Genomic DNA, 27300 nt, shown 5'->3' with positions numbered 1-27300 from the left:
AAGTGAAGGACATTGAAGGATTGTCCTGAAGGACTATGTCCGGTATGTCCCTATGACTTTACAGTATTTAGAGTCCTTAAACTGGTGTTTAATGATGACATCCAAGTGTCCATAAAGTATAAGTAGTACACTTTACATAATAAAAACCACTTTGTAAAGTACCGTGCAGTGTGTCATAAAATATAACAGGGTAAGCATTATTTTTACCAAGGCAGACAAGAGTGGCTCCCTCTTTGCCTCAGCTTACCTGGTAAAGAGATCAAAGTATTGCAGGTGATCACAATACCTTGTGATAAGTGTGACAGTAGAGGAAATGGCCAAATGTGAGGTAATATGAAAGCCTGTGGTGTGGGGGGGGGGTTGTCTGGAAAAGGGAGGACTTCACAGAAGAGGTGCTACTTTAACAATCTTAAACTTATATCAAGAAGAAGATTGGGACAGGATATTCCAAGGAAGAGCACACGTAAACCATCACCACCCTCTCCCCCAGAATAAAGCAGCAGAAAGGTCCGAGTTCTAAGAGCTTGGCGGAGGAGGAGGAGGGAGCGTTGGGAGCCGGGGCTGGGGGAGGCAGGGCTGTTTTTAAATTAGAAAGGGTCTAGAGCTGTCATACGTTGTTGGTGGGAGTATAAAATGATATAAGCACTTTGGGAAAAAGTCTGGCCGTTACTCGTAAAATTAAGTAGACACCTACCTGGTGGCCCGGCACTTAACAGTCTTGCGTATTAGTTATTTACCCAAGAGAATTGCCTATTTTATGATACGAAAAGACTTGCATAAGGGCACCTACGGAGCTTCCTGTGTAAGAGCTCCAAATTAGAGATAACCCAGTGTGTCCCCGTAAGAGAGCACGAACCGGTCAGCAGCACCGATATACTCAGCAGTATGAGCTATTGTGGTGAGTGAAGGGCCCTTACACAGAGAACTCCTGTACTGTATGATTCCATTCATACGACGTTCTAAAGCCCGCAAAACCAGTCCCTGGGGGGATACAAGGGTGAGACTGGAAGGGGGCCTGGGGGAATTTTCTGAGTGATAGAAAGGTTTGATACCTTCGCGTAGGGGTCAGGAGTACATGGAGTACGTTTATTTATCAAAACTCATCCAGTAATAAAATTTAGATTTGTACAGTTCACTGTAAATAGATTTTATTTCTACTCTCCTGTCCCTCCCCCGCAAAAGAAGCGTGACGTGAACTCTGAACCCAAGGTAAAGGTCTGCATGCTGAGGCGTTTTAGGGTGAGGTGCACTGAGGTCTGCAGCTTCCTTGAAATGGGGCAAAACTACGATGAGCTGGTTTGCGGAGATGGCTAATGCGTGTGTGATGGAAGAAGCGTACGGCAGTGGTAGCATCGTAGACTCCAGGGGCTGGGTATGTGCCTATTCGAAGTATGATCCTCTCAACTTTACTGTGTGTTTGAAATTTCTCATAATAAAATGGAAAATATAAAGGTTCTTTCACATTGCTGCGTAAGGAATTTGGTCTTTATTCTGGGGAACTACTGAATGCTTTTAAGAGGAGTTATTAGCTAGGAGTCTTAGAAGAGAAAGGCGTCCGGGGCACAGGCACTGAGGACCCTATTTTGGTTCTCCTGGTAAGAAAAGAGGAGAGTGTGCAGGGGCCCCGGGGATGGAGTAGAGAGGGTGGATCCCCGAGAGGTTCAGGGCATAGAGTTGTCAAAAGACTCGGTGAAGTCAGCTTGGCAGGAGCTGGGATGGAAGGACACTGTGAGCTGCTGCACCGGGGCCGTGGCAGGGGCGGCGGTACATCCGGAAATCCTGAACCTCAGAGGAACCTGGAGGTGGAATGCTCTAGAATTAACAGGTGGGCGCTGAGACCACCGGCCGTACTTTGCCGGAGCGCCAGTCTCCTCAGGAGGGCGTGGGCCCGTGGCGCGCACCAGGCTCGGTGGAGGTGGTGGGGTGAGGCATGGGTGCCTGCCGCCGGGGCTGGGGGTGACCTCGGCCGTCCACCTGCTGGGGGTCCCGGCCCTCCGGCAGGCCGCGGGGCGCTCGGGTTTCTCTGTTGCAGTGGACTGACTGCCCAGTCCCCAGGGGACCTTTTCCCTAAATGTGTCCCTTAGATCCCAGGCTGGACTTGGGCCTCCTGAAGGCCCGGGCCTGTGGAGCGGGTCCCGCGTTGGGGGTCCCCTGGGCGGGGTGCGGGTGCTGTCTGCTGTGGTGCGGGCCCTGGACCGGCACCGGGTGACGGGCACCGCGACTCAGCCTGCGTCCCTGGCCTGCTGCCGCCACCCGAAGCTGGGCCCCAGGGTTGAATCCTGCTCCTGCTCGCTCCCAAAGGAGGAGAGGAGGCCCTGTGCCCTACAAGGGCTCTCTCCGCGTCACGAGAAGGCGGCGGCCCAGGGCAGTCGGGGGGCCCAGACCCCCCAGGACCGCTTAGGAGGGGTGGCGGGCCAAGGGACCCTCGGGTGCGGGAAGCGGCGGCCCGGAGGCTTTTGGGGGAGGCCGGGGAAGGTGGTGGGGGCGGCCGGAGCAAGTGTGGCTGGGTGCCGCGGAGGCCAGGGAGACCTCGGGTCACCCCTGGGCAGATGACAGGCCGGACCCCGAGGCGGCGCGGGCTTCCCCCCGGGGTGCACACTGCCCTCCACCGAGAAGGGGGCCGGGCCCTGGCGCAGCGTGGGCCGCGAACGGGGTGCACGGCGGCCCCGGCCGCCTCCCTCCTGCCCCGCAGGGGCCCTGGGGGCCGCCAGATGCTTGCTCGCTGACCTTGGCTTCCAGGGGCAGGTGCCTCCCCTGCAATCGCTTCTGTCTCTCTCTTTTTCAGAGACTCTTGCCAAATCCCTAGAGGGGCCCCGAGCTGGGGGTGCCCCCCTGTTGTGCCGGGAGAGGAGGCGATGCGCCGCCTGGACCCACGGCCCAGCCGCCGTCCAGAGCTCGCGGGGTCTGAGTGTGCTCGATCCTGCGGGGCCGAGGCGGGGCAGGGGGGGTGCGTGCCGGCCTCCCCGGGAGCTCTGCCTGCCAACGGGACCGCCCAGACGTGTTCCCCCAAGGGCCTGGCACTTCGTGATCCCTCGCTTGAGGCAAGTAGGGAGAGCTGAACGCCAAGCGAACGCCCCAGCCCAGACTGCAGGCCCCACTGAAGTCAGTGTTGACAAATGATGCGGATTGACCTTTCCTCCCGTAAAATCCCTGCTGCGCGCCTCGCCATCTGTTACGGAGCCTTGAAAACTTTTGAGAATTTTGGTTCCTTCCGAAGCGCTTGGCAAAGTCGTCCTCAGTGTGAATCAACTGTAGATGGGTGTTTGTCGGCCTCTTGGGTGTCGCTCCCCTGGGGAGGCACCGCCGCTGCAGAGCGCGCACCGCCCTGAGCCCTGAACGGCCCCCGCCCGCCCCGGCCCCGGGCCCGGCCCAGCACGGCGCCTCTCCTCCTACCTGCTCGGGGCGGGGATGATGGCAGCGGGCGGTGGACCAAGGTGAGGGCCCGGAGCTGGCCCACCTGTATTCTCGCCCTGGCCCTGCCACCGAGTGACGGCACTAAGGCCACCTGGGCTTTCGTCGGTGCCTCCGTTTCCCAGCTGGCCAGGTGGAGACCCTACACGGGCCCTGCCCACCTCACGGGGCTCTCAAAGGTCAAAGCAGGGCCTGGAGTTCAGTCCCAACCTGGAAACAGATTTCCTTAACTGCACAGGTTTTAAGAATTTTTAAAAAAAAAAATTTTTAAAGTTTGTTGCCTGGATTTTAAAAATCAGGAGATTTCAGGGCCCCCGGGTGGCTCAGCGGGTGAAGGGTCCGACTTGATCTCAGCCTGGGTCTTAGTCTCAGGGTCGTGAGTTCAAGCCCCGCATTGGGCTCCCTGCTGGGCGTGGAGCCTACTTTTAAAAATAATAATAATAATAAAAATCAGGAAATTTCTCGGAAAACTCTAGCTTCTCTTGGAAGTCAAAAATCTTGGCAACCCTCAGCTCCATTCCCCACGGCAGCGAGCGACCGGATTGGAGGAGTGGCCGCCTGTGAGCTGGGGCCAGCGCTTTCTGGTTTGTGCCGTCCCCACCCCGTGGTCTTTCTGACGGAGAGTCTGCGTCGCTGGCCTCGGTCTGTACGTTTTGTACGTGGACTGTTTCCCTCCTTCACGTGATGTTGGTGGACCCTCTTGGCATTTGGATTTATGCCCTTGATTTCAGGAGGATATAGCAGACTTAGGACTTTATGGCAAGTTAGTATCATACGAATACAAAGGATCGGGGGTGCTGGTTGGGCCTGGAAGCCTGTGTTCATCACGCACCTTCATGTGCTCGGTGCCCTGCTTACCCCATAAGCCTCCCCCGAAGTATGAGGTGGAGCTGCCGCCCATGGCGGATGAGCGCACAGGGCTCCACGGGGGTCGTGGCCCGCTCCAGCCAGGGTTGGAGCCTGAGCTCTTGGCCCGCAAAGCAACGCTTCGGGCTGTCAGCGTGCCGTGGCTGTCGGGCACAGCCCTGCCCCAGAAGCTCACGTGTACGCGGGTCTACCTGCGGTAGGCACGTGGGCCGGGGCCCTTGGTGGGCTTTGCGGTGGTGTCGTCCTTCTCTCTTCATAAAGTGATTTTTACACAGAACTGCAGAATATTCTTTGAGTGCCTTTCTCCTTCGCCTTTAAAGCAGAGTCACCCCGGTTTTCCCCCAGTGTCTTTTTCAGAATTAATATTAAACAGGCAAAGGGGAGCCATATGCAGAGTCCTACCCTTAGGTGAAGTCATTGTTTTCCTCATGGGGGCCACCGAGATACCGCCTGTGTCCTGGGGTGCTGAGGGACTGCGTAAAAACCACTAAGTGAGCCTTAATTTCTGCAGCTGAGAAAATGGAGGCCAAGGAGACCCAGCAACTTGTCCAGGGTTGCTCCTTCCCCTCTGTCTCCTGGGTGAGCTCCACTTTACCTGGGCTGTCCGTCGGATTCTTCAGAAAAGCTTCCGAAGGTGGTTGTATGCTCCTTTTCTCTCCCCCCCTGTCATTTGAAGAGGAATTGCATTAAGGAAACAGCATTCATTGGGTAAATCTTATTTTAAAAGAGAAACAAGGGAGCACCTGGGCGGCTCACTGGTTGAGTGCCGGCCTTCGGGATCCTCCCGGGGTCCTGGGATCGAGTCCTGCATCAGGCTCCCCACAGGGGGCCTGCTTCTCCCTCTGCCCCTCTCTCTCTCTGGGTCTCTCATGAATAAATAAATAAATAAAATCTTTAAAAAAAATAAAAGGGAATCAAGGGGTTTGTAGGGTGGAAAAATGAAAGACCACACCAGAATATGGGTCTGTCATATGTCATTTCTGACAGACCCAATGAGGTTTTTCTCATTCTGGTATCCTCTGGTTCCTCTGGTTTGTGTCTGCTTTCACCTCCAACACATGGAAGCCCTTCTTTAAAGGGGTAGGTGGGACTTAGGTTAGGAACCGAAGCTTCGTTTACCTGCAGGATATAAGCAGGCAGCAGATTTCTGTGGCTAGAATCTGTGCCCGATATTAAAATATCCACCCAAATGTCTTTGGGAGCAAATCCAGAAACCCTGTCTCAGCACATGTTGGGCTCCTGTTGTCTCTTGGTCCTGGGTCTAGTCATTCTCGTAACTGCGCAGCTGTTTCCCATCTCCGCACACCGCCGTGGAGATGGTCACTTTGGGGTCTTTCTTCTCTTCCCCATCCCCTTAATGCCACCATCTTTTAGTTTCCTTTGCTAAGTGGAAATCACTGGTGTCTTGATTCCTGCGGAGCAGCCCCCGGGGCACGGTAGTCTCTAACATGATTCAGTATTTGAGACAAAGCCAACAGAGGTACTGCACCTAGTTTTTCAAAAGCCCCATTGCTGATGTTGAGTATCAACGATTAGGCCCCCGAGGAGGTTTTGCTTAAAGAAGTTCCAGCCATAAAAATGATATTGAGGACCATGATCACCTGCTGGTGTCAGAGTCAAAAAATTTTAGAGATTACCTAATTCTCCCTCTATACAAATTCTCAGTTGTCTGCTTCTCACGGAAGAGAGCTAGGCACTCGTGATCCTTGCTTGAGAGGTAGAAGTCCACGCCATCTCAGTGATTCACCAGCGACTTTGTGATCCTGTGCTTATCATTAAAGCCTTTCATCAGGAAAGTACTGGAGAGCAACTAATCCTCGGAGTTTAAATGCTGAAGAAGGGCATCCCTGGGTGGCTTGGTGGTTTAGCACCTGCCTTTGGCCCAGGGCGTGACCCCGGGGTCCCGGGATCGAGTCCTGCATCGGGCTCCCCGCAGGGAGCCTGCTTCTCTCTCTGCCTGGGTCTCTGCCTCTCTCTCTCTCTCTCTCTCTCTCTCTCTCTCTCTCGAATAAATAAATTTTAAAAATAAAAAAAATAAATGCTGAAGGATCTATAGGGAAATGTAAAGTAAAACCATAATGAAAGATCGCTACACAGTCGCTAAAATGGCTAAAAGAGAAAGATGAACAATACCAAGTGTTGATGAGGGTGTGGAACAACCAGAATTCTCACGTATGGCTGTTGGGAGTGCAAAATGCTACAGCTCTTGGGGAGAACTGTTTAGAAGTTTCTTATAAAGCTGAATATACACTTACCATATGTCCCAGCAATTCCGTTCCTATTTACCTAAGAGAAACGTCTACAAAAAACAGACTTCACCATGAGCCTCTTATTTATAACCGCCCAAGGTAGAAACAATTCAAATGTTCTTTAACAGGTGAATGGCTAAAGTAATTGTGGAACATTCTATAGAATGGAATACTAGTCTGCAATTTAAGCCCCCCCCCCCCGTACTACTGATACATGTAATACATGTAACAATGAGGGTGAATCTCGGAAATATGATGCAGAAGAAGCAGACATAATAGTACATACTGTGTGATTCCAGTTATTCTGCAGCAGTGACATGAGATAGTATGGGGGGGGGGAGGATGGATACCTACGAAGAGGCACGAGGAACTGTTCACAGTGATGGCCTGATGGTGGTGATGGTTGAAAGATAAAAAGGCGTGAAAACTCACCAAGCTCCACACTTAAAAGGGTGCATTGTGTTGTATATAAAGTTGGTTTAAAACAGATTTAAAAAGATGAGGGATTTAGTCTGCGCTCTACCACTAACTAGCTTTGTGTATTTTTGTAAAAGGAGCTTCATCTCTGTAGTTCTTTCCCATGACAAAAATGAGGACAGCGGGTAGGTCATCTACCTCATTCAATTATTTTGAAATGCCTTTGAAAAGCATAAAGTCAAATACAGATGCTGGGTAGGTGCAAATTCCGTAAACTCCTCTTTAGGGAAGAGAGGCAAGAACTGTGATGACCAGGGTATGATTTCACTTTGTGGACCGCTGGCTGTGGCACTGCCTCCCCTGGCCATCAGTGGGATGAGGGGTTAGACTCCATCAGATGGAGGGGACTATAGGCTCCGAGACTCGGCCTTTCAGATGTGTTTCCTTTAGCCTCTGTAGTGTTAGCCCATCCAGCGGTAATTTAAAGTGAGATTGTTGCCATTGTTTACACCTGGAAATGTCACATACAATTTTAGGTTTCTAGCTTATCTTTAGAAACTAGCAGATCTGGGTCCCTATTCCCGTGACACTCATTACCTGGAGTTGTGTAGTGGCTCTTGCTTTACGTGAGCCATTGCTTTAGCTTCCCCCAGTCTCCCCCACTTTCTATAGCCTTTTTTTATTCTCTGTAGTAGCAATAAGAGGAAAGTTCATTTTTGAGTGCCTGCTGTATGTTAGGCACTATTCTAGGGCGTGAGGATGCAGAGGGGAACCAAAGAGACAAAATCTCTAATCTCATAGTGAGTGGTAAGTACCTAGCCACATCATTAAAAATTAGGGGGAGCTACCCTATGACCCAGCAATTGCACTGTTAGGTGTTTATCCAAAGGACACAAACATAGTGATTCAAAGGGGCACCTGCACCCCAGTGTTTAAGCAGCAATGTCCACAATAGCCACACTATGGGAAGAGCCCAGATGCCCGTCAACAGACGAATGGATGAAGAAGAGGTTACACACACACACACACACACACACACACACACACGAATATGACCCAGCCATCAAAAAGAATGAAATGCTGCCATTTGCAATGACATGGATGGAACTAGAGGGTATCATGCTAAGTGAGGTAAGTCAGTCAGAGAAAGACAAATGCCATATGATTTCACTCCTATGTGGAATTTAAGGACCAGAGGAACAGGGGAAGAGAGGGAAAAATAAGGTAAGAGGAAAACAGAGAGGGAAGCAAACCATAAGAGACTCTTAACTACAGGGAACAAACTAAGGGTCGCTGGAGGGAAGGGGTGGGTGGAGGATGGGGTCACTGGGTGATGGGCATTAAGGAGGGCACGTGATGTGATGAGCACTGGGTGTTATATGTAAGTGATGAATCTCTAAATTCTACCCCTGAAATTAATAATACATATGCTAATTAAGTTGAATTTAAAAACTTTTTTTTAAAAGCCAAAATAATAATAAAATTAGGCAGGAAAAAGACCCAAAGAGCTATATATTTTAGGGAAAATGGGAGAAAATATGTTTCTTTGTGGAAATAAAAGAATATTCCTACATATTTAAGAGGCTAACATGTGTCTGTGTCAAAATTATCACACCTATTTCACTTGCTTACCTCACATAATGAGATGAATCCTTTTTCCCTCTGTGATTCAAAAAATTCATGAATTTTCCCCCAAAATGGATTCCAGTGAAATCATAGGGAATATCTCAGCATTTCAAAAAAGAATGCAAGTAGGCCGAGGGACTGGCACAGATTCCAGTGGGCAGACTGGCACAGGCTCCACTGAATGTTCGCTTTTCTTACCTCTGTCCGAACTATCAGCTCAGCTTTGGATTTTTCCGTTTAATCAAGGTCTTGGGATGCAACTCAATCTGAAATAAGCATCTCTATTGACAGTCTTACAGCCTGAACTGTGTTTAGCTGCGGCCGGAGTCTTCCTACCCTGATGGGTACGATGGCCCTGGGCCTGTGCTAGGACAGTGCCTGGAGTGGTGCCGTCTCCCCTCTTCTCGCTAACCGAGCAGTTTACGTCTCTACGTGGCCAGCGACGCATCGATAGCGACCAGCATCTTTAGACTGACAAATCCTAGCAGGCTTTGAATTTGATCTCATGATCAAGGAGCTCTGACTTCTCACCTGCAGACAAACCGCTGGTGGGCGTAGAAGCTAAATAACGTGGTTCCCTCTGTGTTAGGCGAACAGCTTCATTGCTTTGCCTTTAGATCGGTGATGGTTCCAGGCTTTGAGAATCTTGGCTGGCTCGTCCCGGCCCTTTGTGCTTGCCTGGATCGTGCGGTAGGCAGGCAGGCATCTGCCACGTTTCTTCAGTTTAGGCTGGAAAGGTCATCTCGCTGCCTGGCAAAGAAAACTGCACTGCTCCCATCTGGTGGCAGTTATCTCAAATTGCTGCATCATCCACCTGCTTCTGAAACGGCTGCCCGGCCCTTGGGTGGTTCTGCGCATCACAAAACTGTACAAAGGGCCCTTCCCAGCTCGTGCTCTACAGCACTGTCAGATGTCTCCTCATTATCTCAAGGGGGTGTTACACGGGTTTTCTTTAAGACAAGTAAGTTGGAGAGAATATTTTTTGGACAATCAGCAGAGCGATAACATTCTAGGTTCTGCATAATTAGCCATGAGACTCCTAAGCCTCGCTCTGTTCGTCTGCTCATAAAGCAAAATGCTTGGATTTAATGCTCTCTAGGAGCACTACTGATACAAAGTCTATAGTTACATGATTTTTTTTAAAAAATTCAAATACCTATAAGACAAATACTCGGACCGTTTACGAGGTAATTACGGACACACACAGACATTTTATAATTCATATTAGCATTTCTAATTCTGACTGGTAATAAGGCACATCATGAATTTAATAACTTATGGGGGAAAGATTAAATACTATATTAAATATACATATTACAGGAAAAATTCCAATACTCTAAAAAGTCAAATGTAAAAAACTGTGCACCTTAAAATTGAGATTTTGTGGGCATGTGTGTCATAAGACCTCTACTTCTCAGTACATGGTAGAGTTTTAAACAGATTTTTAAAGTAAATTTCTAGAATTGAAATTGACAATTGATCAGTGTAAACGACTGCAAAGTATTACAAGAAAATCGGAAATGTTACTGAGACACAAATACTCAAGATGACCATGGAAATTAAAGATTTCATGGCAGATCTTAGTGTTTACCTGACTTGTGACCAAAAATCTGGTAAACATTATCAAAATGCACACTTGGAACATTTGAACCCATTAACATTTTTGTAAACACAGAATTATGTGTGGATTGTGTGAAAACATGCAAGAGTGCTCTAGGATTAAGGCTCTCTTTGGCTGCAAGCTGCAGAAACCTATATACAAGCGGACTTGAAGAATACACCTTGTGAAGATTCACCGGGAAATGACCATGGACCTCGGCAGACAGGTGTCAAAGAGCCGCTGGGCCTCAGAGGGGGTAGAGAGATTAAACAGGACGAAGTCTTAGGTCTCAGATCTAGAGTCCCCGCGTTTGCTCTGCATTGATTTTGCATGTGGCTGCTAGCCCCACACCACACCAGAGCCTCGGCTCCACTTCCCACGCTGGTGGCTCCCCTCTGTGTTCCTCTCCATCCAATTAGTGATCACCTCTGTGCAAAAAAGAGTCTTGATTTATATCTATCATCTACCTACCTACCTACCTACCTATTTATTACCCAGGGTCAATACACAGGGTAGTTCAAGCTAAATTATGGCGTAGGAGCAGACAGGTGGATGAAGTGCCCCGTCTAACTGCTGCCTATCCCACAGCCTTCAGGTTTGACAGCTTTGCTGCACCTTACCTCTTTATTAACCCCTGTTAGCGATGGCACTGAGCGCCTCATCCAGTGTTTGGGGAATGATATCGAAGTAAGGAGTTCTAAGAATCTGTGGACTGCTACGGTGTAACCAGTCTGCAGCATTTAAGAGTTTCTGCTAGTGTTCTGTAAATTTTTTTTAATGAATTTTGGAGTGTCTTTAAGAGAAGAGTTGGTGTGGACATGAAAACACCTGCCCAGGAATGGAGTCATGCCTTCCTGGTGTCTGCTGTGTTGAGGAGCATTGTCATACCTGTATTTTGTGTCTTCTCAACAGCCCATGAGGTAGGAAAGGCAGGAGGAGCCCTCAAGGTTGGTTGTTAGATCTGAGTTGTGGGGAGGTGGGTCGCTGAGGAAGGATGAGGAGGAACAGAAAGCTCCTTGAATTTGACAGCTATTATTATAGCAATTATTAAAATAATTTCCGGGGATCCCTGGGTGGCTCAGCGGTTTGGCGCCTGCCTTTGGCCCGGGGCGTGATCCTGGAGTCCCGGGATCGAGTCCCGCGTCGGGCTCCCTGCATGGAGCCTGCTCCTCCTCTGCCTGTGTCTCTGCCTCTCTCTCTCTCTCTTTCTCTCTCTCTCTCTCTCTCTCTGTCTATCATAAATAAGTAAATAAATCTTTAAAAAAATAAAATAATTTCCAAGCCTCTCTGGGTTAAGTGCTGGACTTATAAATATGTTTTTAAGTTGGTTGAATCTAATCTCTTTGAGCCTCGTAATTATCTTCAAGGGAAAAATAATACTCAGCCTCATAGGATTGTAGTAAGAATCAAATAAAAGCTCAAAGTGCCTAGGACCGTGGTTGGAATATAGTTATTTTTTCTTTCATCTATTTGTTCATCTCTTTATTTGTTCTTTATTTGTAGGTTCTTTGCAAGATAGTTACTGTTCTTCTTTCTTCCTGATACAGGTGTTCAGGAACGATTTTTCTGATTCTTGCCCCCCAGTCCCACAGTAACCTCTCTGAGTCCCTTGAAGCAAGGAGTGGCTTCCAGGCCAGGCCAGCCTTTGCATCTGGCTGATGATGGCATCAGTACCATTAACAGTGACGGCACAAAGCTACGGGCACCCTGGTTATCTCACTGAGTTTTTGAACACGACTCAAAAGAGCTTGTATGTGTGTGTTTCCCTCACAGGTGGATTTGCTATCGTGTTTCTGGTGAGGACAAGCAATGGAATGAAATGTGCCTTGAAACGCATGTTTGTCAACAATGAGCATGATCTCCAGGTGTGCAAGAGAGAAATCCAGATAATGGTAAGGCTGCCCCTCGGACTTGGGATTGCTTGTGTAAAATGTCCCCTCTCCTAAGATGTCGGGGGGCTTGGGGAGGCTTGTTCCTTCCCCGAGATGGCAGCGGAGCCTCAGCACAAGATGAGAATGAAGAGACCTGGGGTATAGCATGCTTCTCCCATCTCGGTCACCCTTAGCTGGAGGGCTGAGGAGGAAGGAGCACATTGGGAGGACTGACCAGCTTTTTGGGTCAGAGAAGTGTTTGTGCATTGGGAAGAGTTTATCTCATAACATCATTCCCAGAACTAACTATGGAGTTTGATCCAGGAACCCCATCTCTCCCTGTCTCTCTACTCTTGTCTACTACCAGTTGCCGGTCCTGGTGTTCATCCCTCTGGAGCTTCTCAGCGTTCTGTGAACATACCCTCCCATACCTTTATATTTTGCACGTGCAGTTCTTTTCTCCAGAAATGGTTTTCCCTTTTTTTTTTTTTTTTGAACTAGAAACCTCTTTCTCATATATACCCTCTGATTCCATTTATAAAAGTCCAAGAACAGGTGAAAGTGATCTGTGGTAACAGATCAGAAGTGGTCATCTGAGTGTGGGAAACTGACCAGAAAGAGGCATGCGGGACTTTCTGGGCCATAGAGATGTCCTATATCTTGTTTTGGGTAGTGGTTACACAGGGCTGCACAAGTGTTAGGACTCAACGAACACCTTAACATCTGTAGGTTTTATTATATGTTAATCATACCTCACGTCTTAAAGACTTCGTTTTCACAACTCAGATTCATACTGTGTTTAAAGAGTCCCTATCTGTTAGAGTAGATGCTGAAATATTTATGGGTGAAATAGCATGATGTCTTGAAGTAATGAGTAGATTTAGAAGAGAAACAAATTGGCAAAGGGTTACGATCGAAGCGGAGCGGTGGGTACGTGGGAGTTTGTTAGTCTCTGCTTTCAGTTCTGTTTGATATTATACATTAAGAAACTTAAAGTCTCTCTTTTTTTTTTTTTTGAGAGACAGAGAGCAAGTGTGAGCAGTGGGCAGAGCAGGGGGTGGGGGGTACACAGGAGAAAGAGAATCTTAAGCAGGCTCTACACCCAATGCTGATCTCATGATCCTGACTGAGATCATGACCTGAGCCAAAATCAAGAGACGGAGGCATTTTTTAAAAAAAAATTAAATCTTTAAAAAAAGTGAATAAATAAAAGGGGGATCCCTGGGTGGTTCAGTGGTTTAGCGCCTGCCTTCGTCCCGGGGCTTGATCCTGCGGGCCAGGGATCAAGTCCCACATTGGGCTCCCTGAATGGAGCCTGCTTCTCTGCCCTCTCTGTGCCTCTCATGAATAAATAAATAAAATCTTTAAAAAACTTATTTACTTGAGAGAGAGAAAGAGAGCGAGCGTGAGAGAGAGCATAAGTGGGGGTAGGGGTAGAGGAAGAAGCAGGCTCCTCGCTGAGCAGGGAGCCCAACTCGGGACTTGAACCCAGGACTCTGGGATCATGACCTAAGCTGAAGGCAGATGCTTAACCAGGTGAACCTCCCACGCTTCCAAGAGTCAGAGGCTTAACTGACTGAGCCACTCAGGCACCCCGCCCCCCGTAAATAGTCTTTTATCCCTTTGGGTTTCCACAGTACTTTGGTTTATGCCAATCATATTGCTTATCTTGTTATCTTATAAGTAATTCTGCTGCCAGAAGGTGTTTTAAAATCGAAAACTTTATATTCCAGCAGACTTCTTGACATAAAGTAAATACAGTCGATCCTTGAACAACACGGGGGGGGGGCTGTTGACCCCTGAACAGTCGAAAATCCTCATATTACTTTTGGTGTCCCCCGAACTTAACTGCTAGTAGCCCGCCCTTGACCGCGAGTCCTGCTGATAACGGAAACAGTCAACGCATATTTTGTGTGTGTGTTCTGTGCTGTATTCCTACGATAGAGGAAGCTAGAGGAAAGAAGACGTTAAGAAAAATCTTGAGGAAGGGGTTGCCTGCACAGCTTGGTGGGTTAAGCATCCAACTCTCCATCTCAGCTTAGGTCTTGACTCAGGGTCGTGAATTCAAGTCCCGCGTGGAGCCTACTTAAAGAGAGACGCCTGGGCAGCTCCGTGGTTGAGGGTCCGCCTCTGGCTCAGGGCATGACCCCGGGGTCCCGGGATCGAGTCCCACATCGGGCTCCCTGCATGGAGCCTGCTTCTCCCTCTGCTGCGTCTCTGCCTCTCTCTGGGTCCCTCATGAATAGATAAATCTTTGAAAGAAAAGAAAAAGAAAAGAAAGAAAAGAAAAGAAAAAAGAAAAGAAAAGAAAGAGAAAAAATACAGTGCAGTATATTTACAGTAGTGTACTGTATTTATGGAAAAAATATGCGTCTGGATTCACGCAGTTCAAACGCCTGTTGTTCAGGGAGCAGCTGTGTTTGATGGGCTTTGGATGAGACGAGGGTATGACTCCTGGTAACATCAGATGCGAATATTCACCTGGAGGGAGGATTCCTTGGTGCCCCGGGTTTTGATGCTTTTGTAAAGAACAAAAAGAGGTCCGCGACATGGGGGAAGGCTCTGCTCACCCGGCCGCCCGGGGGGTCGCCCTCGGGAGCTGCTGACCTTGGGTGCTAGGGAAGAGCTGGGGCTCCAGAGAGCCTGGTCCTGCTCCAGGTGCCAGAAGGCGGGGACCGACGGAGGACACCCTGCTTACTGGGGGGAGTAAGCGTTGCCGTCGTTGCAGAGCCAAGTTCCCCACGGCCCACTTGCCCCGGGCCCCCGGGGGCGCCCTCCCCGCCTCGCCCACCGCCCCCCGGGATCCGGCTGCCTCTCTGCCCCGGCCCCTCGCTCGTCCTCTGGCTGCGAAGAGGCCTCAGAGACCCGACGGCGCAGGCTGCGCTGGGCTGGTGGGGCCGAGGCCGGGGCTCAGGCCCACGGGCTGGCACCGGGCACACCCGGCCACGCGCCTTCCCCGTGCAAGGTTCTGTTTTGTTGTGTCTTGAGCTTCTATTTTTTCAGGACTTAAGTGCACGGTTGGGCCAACGAAGCGGTTCCCCGCACGTGGGCAGCTCCCCGAGGGCCGCTCCTGCGGGCGCCTGTGGTCGGTTCATTGGAGACGGTTTGGAGACGTCCTGAGTACTGCTCTAGGGCTGCTTCCTGATTGTTCCCCGCTCTTGAGGCCTGGTGGGGCAGGGAGAGCAAACACTTAGCCGCCTCTCCTCGGCTGCACGCTGCTCCCCACATACCTGCACACTCGCGCACCTCCCACCTGCTCCCGCAGCGCGGGGGGGCGCTGAGCTGGTCACAGTCGCCGTCTGTACGGGTGTGAGGACGCCGGTCTAGGAGACCTCCTGCTGCGCCAGCGTGACTGTTCCTTTTCCATATGACTCTGTGTTCACTGGAATTAATCATCTTCTTCGATTTTTTGGTCTGTCTTTTCTGTATACTTTCCAGCAATTTGACCCTGAACTCTCCGTAGGCTGTACAAGTGATTCTTTTTTTAAAAATATTTTTGAATACATTTACATATTCTGTCCATTTTATCTTCTTGAAGAAATCTCAGTCTTCTAACTCAGGAAATCTGGATTCCTTGCTCTCTAGGCCTGATTTACACTCTTACCTTGGAATTTCTTAGTCATTCCCTTTGCCCTGCTTTTTGTCTTATGTTAGAGTTCCTGACTCATTTTTTTGTTTGTTTGTTTGTTTTACTTCCTCATTTTGGTGGAGCTTATCCTGTGGTAGCTTCCTTAGGCAGGATTTTGAGAACTCGCAGACCTGGAACTGTCTTTATTTCATTGTTGTGCGTGGGAAGTCCGAAGTCATTCTGATATGGGGCCTTTGGGTGGGACCCATTTTTTTTTCCTCCCTAGAAATGTATCAGTCTCCCCTTTGTTGACAACATTCTGAAATATCTTGATGATGCACCTTGCTGGGTGCATTTATTATTTCTTAATAAGTGGTGTTCCCATGTAAACTAGAGATCCTAGTCTTGCACTGTGAAGAATTTTAGCTTGTCTCATTTGGTGATTTCCTTTTCTGTCTTCCTTTTGTCTGAAATTGCTGTTATTTTGGATACTGGTTCTCCTGAATTGATTTATTAATTTTCTTGTTTTCTCCCTTTCATTTTTCATTCCTTTTGGGTCCCCCCCCACACACACATTCCAGCAAATTTCCTTAGCTTTACTTTCCAACCACCCTGCTGAATTTTTTATTTGTCAGCCTTTTTAATTTCTAAGGCCTTTCTGTTTGGTTCGGTTTGGTTTTTAATTTTGATGAAGTTAGTTTATCTGGGTTTTTTTGTTTTGTTTTGTTTTTCTTTTTCTGGGACCTGTGTTTGGTGTCATTTCTGAGAACCCTGCCTACCTCTTGATTCTGGAGATTCTGAAGATTTCTTTTTTTCCTAAAAGTTTATACTTTTACATTTTACATTTAAGTCTGTGATCCATTTTGAGTTAATTTTTATATAAGGTATGAGACTTATATTTAGGTCTTTTTTTTTTTTTTTTTTTTTTGCTAAGGCTATCCGTTTGCTCCAGCACCCTTTGTTAAAAAGGCTATCTTTCTTCCATTGAATATGTTTGTCAGAAATCAGTTGGGCATATTTGTGAGGGTCCATCTCCAGACCCTCCTCTGTTCTATTCCTGTTAATCCATATGTGTATCCCTCTACCAACACCACACAGCCTTGATTACTGTAGCTTTATAATAAGTCTGGAGATCAGACTGATTCCTCCTTTTTTTTTTTTTCCCTAAAGTTGTTTTTTACTTTAGTGTTTTTTTTTTGTCTTTTCACATAAATTTTAGAATAATGTTTACAGAATGCCTTACCAGTATTTTGATAAGAATTCCATTAAACCTGTATATGAATTTGTAGAGAATTAACATCTTTCTGTTTAGTTTTCCAATGAATGAACATGGTGCATCTCTCCATTTATTTGTAAGTTTGATTTTTTTCATTAACATTACACATTCTTAGATTTAGACATAGGTTTTTGGTTTTGTTTTCAGTGGTTATAAATGGTATTGGATTTTTAATTTTGGTGTCCATGTGTTTATTGCTAGTATGTAGAACACCAATTTATTTTTCTTCATTCATTCATTCATTCATTCATTCATTCATTCATTCATTTTAGAGAGCCTAAGTGTGAGTAGGGGGGAGTGGCAGAGGGAGAGGGAAAGAATCTCAATCAGACTCCCAGCTGTGGGTGGAACTGATGCAGGGCTCAATCCCACAACCCTAAGATCATCACCTGAGCTGAAATCAAGAGTTGGACACTTAACTGACCGAGTCACCCAGGTGCCCCAACCAATTGATTTTTCTATGTTTATCTTTTATCCTCTATAGCCTTGCTAAATTTGTTTACTAGTTTTGGAATTTTTTTTCTAGATTATTTAGGATTTTCTATATAGACCATTCTGTTACCTACAAAGAGAGACAGTTTTATTTCTTCCTTTCTGATTTGTATCCTTTTAATTTCCTTTTCTAGCCTTATTGCATTGGCTAGAATCTGCAATACTGTGTTGAATAAGAATAGTGAGTGGACATCCTTACCTTCTTTCCAATCTTAGGAGGAAAAAAAATTTCACTATTAAGCATAAGCTTAACTGTAGTTTTTAAAAACAGATTTAAAAAGAAATTTGAATAAGTTTCCCTTTATTCCTATTTTTCTGAGTTTTTATCATGAATGGGTGTTGAAGTTTGTCAAATATTTTTTTCTGCATTGATTGATAAGCTCATGTGATTTTTCTTCTTTAGCTTTAATATGATAGATTACATTGACTGATTTTCAAATATTGAAGCAGGCTTACATTCCTGCAATAATCCCCACTTGGGATGGTCTATAATTATTTTTACGTATTTTTAGATTCTATTTGCTAATGTTTTGGTTAGAATTTTTACATCTATAGTCATGAGGGATAATAGGCTGTAGTTTTGGAGGTTTTATTAAGCTTTTCCTGGTTTTGGCATTAGGTTAATTCTGGCTTTATAACATGAGTTGGGAAGTGTTCCCTTTTCTGTTTTTTGGAAGAGATTTTGTAGAATTGGTGTTTGTTCTTTAAGCATTTTTTAGAATTCTCTGGTGAAACCATCTGGGCCTGGGGATTTCTTTTTTGGCAGTTATTAAGTTACAAAATCAGTTTCCTTAATAGTTATAGGGTTTTCAAATTATCCATTTTATATTAGGCTGGTTGTGATAGTTTGTATTTTTCTTATTTCTTTTCTGCTTGCCTTGGGTTTATTTTGTTCTTCTTTCCCTAGGTACTTGAGGTGGGAGTTGACACCTTGACATCATTAGCACCTAGGGTTCCTAGTTTATATTTAGGTTTACTCTGGTATTGTGCGTGGAGTTTGGTATTGTATTATGGGTTTTGACAAATGAATAACATGTGTCTACCATTATTGCATCATATGGAAGTTTCACTGCCCCAGACATTGCCTGTGCCTATTGGTCCCACCAAATCCCCCAGCTATAACCACTGATTTTTATTTCACTGTCTCCATAGTTTTGCCTTTATAGGACATCATTATATAGTTGCAGTCATTCATTGTGTAGCCTTTTCAGATTGGCTTCTTTCCGTTAATACGCATTTAAGTTTCTTCCATGTCTTTTCATGGCTTGATAGTTCATTTCTTTGTAGAGCAGAATAATATTCCATTGTATGGATGTTTCATAGCTTATCCATTCGTCTATTGAAGAATATCTTGGTTGCTTCCAAGTTTTAGCAATTATGAATAAAGCTGCTATAAACATCTGTGTGCAGGTTTTGTGTGGGTATAAATTTTCAACTCATCTTGGATATATTTCATAGATTATCAACTAAGCAATTATTATTTCAATTTTGAAGATTTTTTTGTTTCTAAGCCAATATTTAAATTTTTATTTTATATTAATTGTAATCCAACTTTTTTTTTTTAAGATTTTATTTATTTGACACACACACAGTGAGAAAGAGAGCACAAGCAGGCAGAGCTGCAGAGGGAGAGGGAGAAGCAGGCTCCCCACTGAGCGGAGAGTACCACGCGGGGCTTGATCTCAGGACACCGGGATCATGACCTGAACCGAAGGCAGATGCTTAACCAACTGAGCCACCTAGATGTCCCTAATTTTACTAACTGTTAAAAATAATTTTTTTATTGTGGTCAAAACCACATAACTTAAAATTTACCATCTTAGCCATTTTTAAGTGTACAGTATTATTACCTGTTGGCACAGTGTTGTACAGCAGATCTCTAGAATTTATCTAAATGGAAACTTTATGCCCATTGAATAACGATTCTCCATTTCCCCCTGCCCCAGCTCCTGACAACTACTACCATTCTACTCTTTGCTTCTATGAGTTTAGCTGTTTTATATACCTCATGTAAGTGGAATCGTACAATGTTTGTCCTTCTATGACTGGCTTATTTCACTTACTATAATATCCTCATGGCTCATCCATATCGTAGAAATGATTTTTAAGGTCCAGTCATATTCCATTATAAAAATATGCCACGTTTTCTTTAGTCATTTATCCATCAGTGGACATTTCTACACCTTGGTTATTGTGAATAATGTTGCAGTGAACATGGATGTGCAAATATCTCTTCAAGATCCTGTTTTTAATTCTTCTGGATATACACCAAGAAGTGGGATTGCTGGGTAATATGGTAATTCTGTTTAACCTTCTGTTTTTCACAGTGGCTGTACCAGTTTACATTCCCACCAACAGTGCACAAGGATTCTAATATCTTCACATCCTTGCCAGCACCTGCTATTTGTGTGTGTGTGTGTGTGTGTGTGTGTTTCATAAAGGTATCCTGACACAAAGTGTTATCTCCTTGTGATTTTAATTTGCATTTTCCTAATGCTTAGTGATGTTGAGAATCTTTGCCTGTATTTGTTGGCCATTTCTTTGTATAACTTAAAATATTCTAATTAATGTTATACATATTAGTTATGTATTATATTTGTTATAAGTATATTTAATGTATATGCTATGTATATATGTTCTGTGTTTTATATTCTTATGTACATATATCTATTGTGTGGGTGAAGACAGAAGGCTGGGCTCCTCACTTGGCTTTTGCTGGCATGTCTGCAGGGAGGGGCTGCAGGTTTTTTCTGTGGTTTTTGGTTGGAATAGAGTAGTGACCCTTTCCTGTGTTTGTCGAGAGAGAGCAGGCTTCTATTGGGGCTTTCTTTGTTTACACCCATTGGTGTTTTTAACTCCCCAGTTGCTTCAGTTTCTAGTCTGGGATACATGGAACAAAAAGAAATCGCAGGCCACTCACCACCATCTTATTCTGTGGGTTCCAGAGTTTCTAGGCAGTCTGCTTTCTGTTCACATTTCAGAACCTTTTTATTACGCTTTTTAAAATATATACTACTGTCCAAAGTATTTAGTTATACTTGGAAGAAGAGGCAAAAGCAAATCGGGCAGCCCAGGTGGCCCAGCGGTTTAGTGCCACCTGCGGCTCAGGGCATGATCCTGGAGACCCAGGATGGAGTCCCACGTCAGGCTTCCTGCATGGAGCCTGCTTCTTCCTCTCCCTCTCCCTCTGCCTGTGTCTCTGCCTCTCTCTCTCTCTCTCATGAGTAAATAAATAAAATCTTAAAAAAAAAAAAAAAAAAGCAAATCTACTCCATTTTCTTGGAAATGGAAGTCTTCAGTTTGTGCTTTAAAAAAACCAAAACAAACTCTTTACATCATTTAGTAAGGCTTTAGAAGGAAGCAGAGATAAAAACAAATATTCAACTTGCTTTAAAAAAATTTTTCCTACCACTTTAATCAGAAGCCCTGCGTGATGTTTTTTTTTTAATTTTTTTTTTATTTATTTATGATAGTCACAGAGAGAGAGAGAGAGAGAGAGAGAGAGAGAGAGGCAGAGACATAGGCAGAGGGAGAAGCAGGCTCCATGCACCGGGAGCCTGACATGGGATTCGATCCCGGTCTCCAGGATCGCGCCCTGGGCCAAAGGCAGGCGCCAAACCGCTGCGCCGCCCAGGGATCCCCCTGCGTGATGTTTTTAACCCTCCTAGGCTCAGACTTCTGTCAGATGGAGGCCATACTCTAACCCTACCTCTCTCAAACAGGTCAGAATTGTGAAAGGAATGGGAGGAGGTAACATGCTTTATAATGTGCTGAGGCTTGTATGTTAGTGATCAAAGAAGTGGAGTCGTCTCTGTACTCGTGGCAGAGTAAGGATGTGCATGTTGCACCCACTCAGACTCACAAATGATGAGTGGTTTCACTAGAGACATTTTATTTTATTTTTTAAAGATTTTATTTATTTATTCATGAGAGAAAAAGAGAAAGGCGCAGACACAAGCAGAGGGAGAAGCAGCAGGCTCCCTGCAGGGAGCCCAGTGTGGGACTCGATCCCAGGACCGTGGGGTCACGCCCTGGGCTGAAGGCAGCGCTAAACTGCTGAGCCACCCGGGCTGCCTGAGACATTTTATTTTGACAAATGCTGTGTACCACTTACCAGAGTATGGTATGAGTCCTTTGATGCACCTGGGATGTGTGCCCTGATGGAACCAAAGTGATTTTGGTTTCTGATAGACAATTGGAAGTTGGATTTTGGACTTCAGATTCCTTTACCTAAAGGCAGGAAAAGATTATCTTCAGACTTAAAGGGATAAGAACTGAAGCTCAAGATGTGCCAAGTGCTATTTTGTGTTCACATCTCCTGGCCCAGATGGATTACATCTGCAGTGAGCTTGACAGTGAGGACACTGAGCTGCCTGCCACCAGTGATGTTTGAAGACTTGCTTGCAACAGAATAGATATCAGAAGGTTTGAGGGAGGAAAATGTTTCCATATTCCTAAAAGGGAGGAAGGTAGACTGTGCGCAGTAGGGACATCAGGATTGATAGAGGACAAGAATCTGGAACAGGTCGTTTACAAAGATGCTTTGATGTTATTTTTTGTGTAAGAAAATGGTGTGTGTGTGTGTGTGTGTGTGTGTGTGTGTGTGTGTTGTGTATGTATACATCAATATATACTGCTTGGCTTTGCCTGAACAACACCCTCAAAGGATAAGAGAGAAGGAGAGAGAGAGAGAGGGTGAATGGGAGAAAGGGAAAGAGATGGGGAGTCTTCCCTATAGGGGATGAGTACTAGAGTAGAAAATAATATCCAGAGATCTCCGGGTGGCCCAGCGGTTTAGCGCCGCCTTCAGCCCAGGGTGTGATCCTGGGGTCGCGGGATCGAGTCCCACGTCAGGCTCCCTGCATGGAGCCTGCTTCTCCCTCTGCCTGTGTCTCTGCCTCTCTCTCTCTGTGTGTGTGTGTGTGTGTGTGTGTGTGTGTGTGTCTCATGAATAAATACTTTTTTTTAAAAAAGAAAATAATTTCCCTTTTTGAATGTTAAATATTACTTATTTTAAAAATAAAATGTTAAGCTGTTTTGTAGTCCCTTGGACAAGTAAGCAGGGATCTTCAGATTGGGTAAGAGCAGGCCATGTCCTATCAACCTCATGGCCTTTTGGGGAAGGTTTCTGGATAGGAAGCTCAGGAGAGTGCACAGTTCATGCAGTGTCTGTGGGTTGTATCACTTGGGTAAGGACACTCACCAGAGATCTGTGAGCAAGTTGGAGAGTCTAGGCTGGATGCCAGGAGTCATAGCTGCTGTGTGTGTGTAATGCTTTCTGACCAGTGGTTTGATATTAATTTGGAGGAAGCCTTCTAAGAAAAAAGCCCTGCAGCTTACCATTATGTTATCTTACATTTAGCAAGTAACTTGGTTAAAGATTAGACACGCTTATCAATTATGTACCTAATACGAAATTGTAAGATATAACCACTGCATTGGGTAATAGAATCAGGATCCAAAATGATCCTTATGAATTGGAGCAATGGACTGATTCTAATGAGATGAAATAACAAGGCAAGGTCATACACTTGGATTTTTATTTTATTTTAACAACTTTACAAGCATAGTTCTGGGAAGGCAGAGATTTAAAGCAGTGTAAGAGTGGAAAAAGACTTAAGTATTTTAGTGGTCAATTAACTCAATATGAATGTGTATGTAATGCAGCCGCCAAAAGAAAAACATGCCGTTTTTTAGCTACATTAGTAAAATTAATAGTAGGTGATAATGCTGGTCTACTCTGCATGAGTCACTTCACCACACCCGAAGAATTCCATTCATTTCCTGGGGCCATTCTTGTCAAAGGAAGATAGACAAACTGAAGCATTTAAGTAGTGATGTAAGGAGAAAACATCTCAATGAAATTAGGTACGTTTAACTTAGGGAAGAAAAAACTCCGAGTCTAAATAATAATATTTCAATCATTTAGAAAGTGGAAAAAGAAGACTTGGCTCTTTCTGCTCTGAAGAGAAGAGTGTAGGCACAAGAGGTGGACATTTCCAGTTGGATGTAAGGAAGAACTCGTCAGCAGTGCAGGCTGTCTGCAGTTGGGCTGAGGGTCCAAAGAAATGACATTATTCTAAGAAAAGTACTTGTCAGAAGGCTCCAGCAGGGATTAGGATTCGAGCTGTTGAGGGCTCTAGATCAGTGCTACTCTGAGGACATTGTTTTCTTTTTCTCCCCTTCCCCCTTGTGTGTTTATCACCCTTTTCAATATCATTCAGTGATTTTTAGTATATTCACAGGGTCACTTACCCAACACCACGTATCTGATTACAGAACATTTTTTTTCATCATCTCAGACGGGGACCCATACCTGTTAGCAGTCACCCATACCTGCTACAGTCTCTGGCAACCATCAGTCTGCTCTCTGTTAGGGGATTCCAGACATGTCCTATAAACGGAATAATGTAATATATGGCCTCTTATGACTTCTTCCACTTAGCATGAAGTTTATGGTTCAGCCATGCTGTAGCAGCATGTGTGAGTGCCTCATTTATCCACGTGGTAGCACGTATGGGTACTTTTTTCCCTTTCGTGGCTGCATGACATTCCCTGTGTGCGTATACCATATTTTGTTTATCCTGATGGACATTTGGGTTGTTTCCGCTTTTTTGGCATTATGAACAGTGCTGCTGAGGATATTTGTGTCCAAGTTTTTGTGTGAACATGATGTTTCATTTATCTTGGGCATATACACAGGAGTGAAGTTGCTGGGTCCAGGGGAACTCTGCTTTTTGAGAGAACGCCGAACTATTTTCCACAGGAGCCGCACTGTTTTACATTCCACCAGCAATGTGTGGAGGCTCCAGTCTCCACATCCTTGGCAACATTTTTTATTGTTTCTGGGTTTTTTTTATTATAGCCATCCTAGTGGTTTGGAGCGATACCTCATTGTGGTTTTGATTTGCATTTTCTTAGTAATTAATAGTGTTGAGCATCTTTTCATGTGCTTACCAGCCATTTGTATATGCTCTTTGGAGAAATGTCCATTTGGATCCTTTGCCAATTTTTGCATCATGTTGCTATTTTAGTGTTGAGTTTTAAGGGTTCTTTATATAGCCTGGATACTGGATCCTTACTGAGTGTAAGATTTGCAAATATTTTGCCCCTCATTCTTTGCATTGTCTTCCATTTTCTTGATAGTGTCCTTTGAAGCACAAATTTTTAAAGACTTTGATGAAGTGTGGTTTGTTTTTTTTTCTTTGTTTGCTTGTGCTTCAGGTGTCATATCTAAGAACCATTACCTAATCCAACACCGTGAAGCTTTGTATAGATATTTTCTTTGGAGAGTTTTTAGGTCTTTGGTCCATTTTGAATTGATTTCTGTATATAATATGAGGTTGGGATATTAAGTTAGTCTTTTGCATGTAGATATCTAGCTGTCCCAGTTATCACTTTTGGAAAAGACCAGTCTTTTCCTCATTGAGTTGTTTTGGCATGCTTGTCAAAAATCAATTGGCTGTAAATGTGTGGGTGCCATTCAGAGAATGTTATGCCAGAATGTAAATGAAGGAACTGCATTCCTCCTGGGTAAAATATCTCCAGTCAGCTTAGTTACTTAATTGATTTATGTCCTGGAGCAAGCCTCTTATCTCCTTATGGGCTGGTAACAGTTTACTAGCCAGCACCTGTTTGTGGGCCAAGTTTTGAGTAGCACTGCTCTGGATCTTTCTACTTTAAACTGAGGAACAGCATCCTGTCCCTTTCCCAGAGCTACTGCATTAGAATACGCTTTTGAACAGGACCCCCAGGTGATTCATATGCATATTAAAGTTTGAGCAGCAGGATTCTCAATCAGATTTTAGATGACTTTAAAGATCTATGCAGTAAATGCAGGGTTAATTAATGAGTAAGACCCAGGAAAGGGAGAGTCCATGGATTGTGGGAAGAGAGTATTTGGGACTTTTTACGTAGCAAAAGCCCAGACACCTTGGCCTTCGGTGGAACACCAGGGGCCGGCCGAGATCTCAGTTTCTTTTCACTGTTGCACTGGACTTGATGTTTCGCTTTGCCTGTAACTCCTTGACGAGACTCATAAAGGAAACGCAGAGTTATTGAGGAAAGGTGGGGCAAAGAGTAGGAAGGCAGAAGACTTTGACAAAGCAGCCAGTAGGAGAAATAAACAAGTTTCAGTCCTTAGAACTGCATTTAAGTCAGAAAAAGAGGCTGAACTTTGCCTAAAAGGTTCCGTGGAACCGTGGTGTGATCCCAAAAGTAAGCAGCAACAAGTGCTAAGTCATACAATCAGAAAGTGTTGAATATTTGAATGGAGGGTCAAAGCAGGTAAATCGTGTCTTTGGAAACTTAATAATCTATTGCCTGTGCAAGCACTGTCATCATTGGGAACTTGCAGGTATCACGCTGACATTCCAAGGATGGGTGTGACCTGAGCAAATAACGTAGGGAAATCAGTCATAAACCATGCTCATTTTTACTTTTTTCAGGTGACATGTTACTGATAGGCTCTTTAAAATGCTATCTTCTTTGTTTTCCTGAATTTATATATAAATGTTTTAGTAGATGTATTTAGGGATTAAGTCCTCACTTTTCTTGTAAAGGCTATAAGATTCTTTTAACTAGGAATTCTCTGGCTGTAGGAATTTTTTAAGATTTTATTTATTTATTCATGAGAGATACAGAGAAAGAGGCAGAGACCCAGGCAGAGGGAGAAGTAGGCTCCCTGCGGGGAGCTGGATCCTGGGACTTAATCCTGGGACTCTGAGACCATGCCCCAGGCTGAAGGCAGGTGCTAAACCACTGAGCCACCCAGGGATCCCCTCCAGCTGTAGGAGTTTTGAAGATAGAGATAGACTACTGTTTTGTGCTACAAGCGTCATTAATTAGGAACCCCAGATAAACTTGAGATTTGTGATGACCTATACGGTCTGGGTTGAAGGCATGATTTTCACATGGCAGCTTGTGCATGTATTTGTGAAGAAAGTTTTTTAGCACTTCAAGCAGTTAAATGTGATATTAATAAGGCAACTACAAATCATTTAAAATATCTACTTACTAAAGCAGGTTTTCTAATAACATGTTTACATCAGTACTTTATTAGTCTTGTGCCATGATAACCTAAAAATAGTTAAATGACAATACACACTCCTTAGAATCATCACTGTTTCAATCAAACCAATCTGACCTATGATTTAGCTGAACATTTCCTACTCCCCTGAAAATCAGGTTTTGACTTACACTCATCATAAAGACTTTTATCTCAATGCCCCTAAATAATGGTTGTAGCCAAGGGCCTCAGGCATCCTCCTTGTATCCTGCCTCTTCCTGAGTCCTTGAGCTCCAGGACCATGGGGGTCCCACCCACACTTCTGTATCCCTGTCTGTTCTCCAAGCCTGGGACTGGGCTTCTAACGCCAGCCAGGGCACGCGTGGGCCTCCTCCAGCCACTGCTGCTGTGACAGGGGCAGTGCACCTGCAGTGTCAGTCAGTCTCACTTTGCAGTAAGATTTTCTCTTGACCTTTTCTGCATTTCACAGCCATTCAAATCGATCTTCTCCATCAGTTGCCGACTGGTGAGGTGTTACTCTAAAATCTGAGATGTTGTTAAAAGTAAGAGCCAGGGTCCCCCTCCCAAGAGGAGCTCTTTTCTGCTTGGACGCATCTCAGGAACTCTGCAGAAGACAAAATGAACAGGAATTTGGACTTGAACTGATCAGCACACAGCTTGGCAACTATTCTAGGATGCCATCTGCAGATGTTAATTATCCAGCGTGGGTCCTCTAATAGCTCTTGACCTCTTCCTCTTGGCTCCATCACATGTTTTTTTTTTTTTTTTTCCTCCTTCCTAATTCTTTATTATTACTCTTGGGGTGAGACAAATCAGAGGTAGCATTGCTGAGTCTTTTTCAAACAGTTAAATGTAGACAAATTACTAATGTGGAAACATTAGTCTTTGATTCTTC

At 45.1% G+C, this 27300-nt stretch overlaps 1 protein-coding gene across 8 annotated transcripts in view; it reads left to right on the top strand.

The window, feature by feature from the left end:
• Positions 1-27300, top strand: part of AAK1 (AP2 associated kinase 1) — a 148226-nt gene that overhangs the window by 62092 nt on the left and 58834 nt on the right. For all 8 annotated transcript variants that reach the window (XM_055328165.1, XM_055328168.1, XM_055328166.1 and 5 more), the window contains exon 3: positions 11944-12062. In XM_055328165.1, the coding sequence (XP_055184140.1) occupies positions 11944-12062 (119 nt within the window). The remainder of the gene's footprint in view (positions 1-11943; positions 12063-27300) is intronic.

Source organism: Nyctereutes procyonoides, unplaced genomic scaffold (genome assembly GCF_905146905.1).
Source record: "Nyctereutes procyonoides isolate TBG_1078 unplaced genomic scaffold, NYPRO_anot_genome, whole genome shotgun sequence".
Classification (NCBI taxonomy): Eukaryota; Metazoa; Chordata; class Mammalia; order Carnivora; family Canidae; genus Nyctereutes; species Nyctereutes procyonoides.
This window is presented reverse-complemented; position numbering and strand designations above follow the sequence as displayed.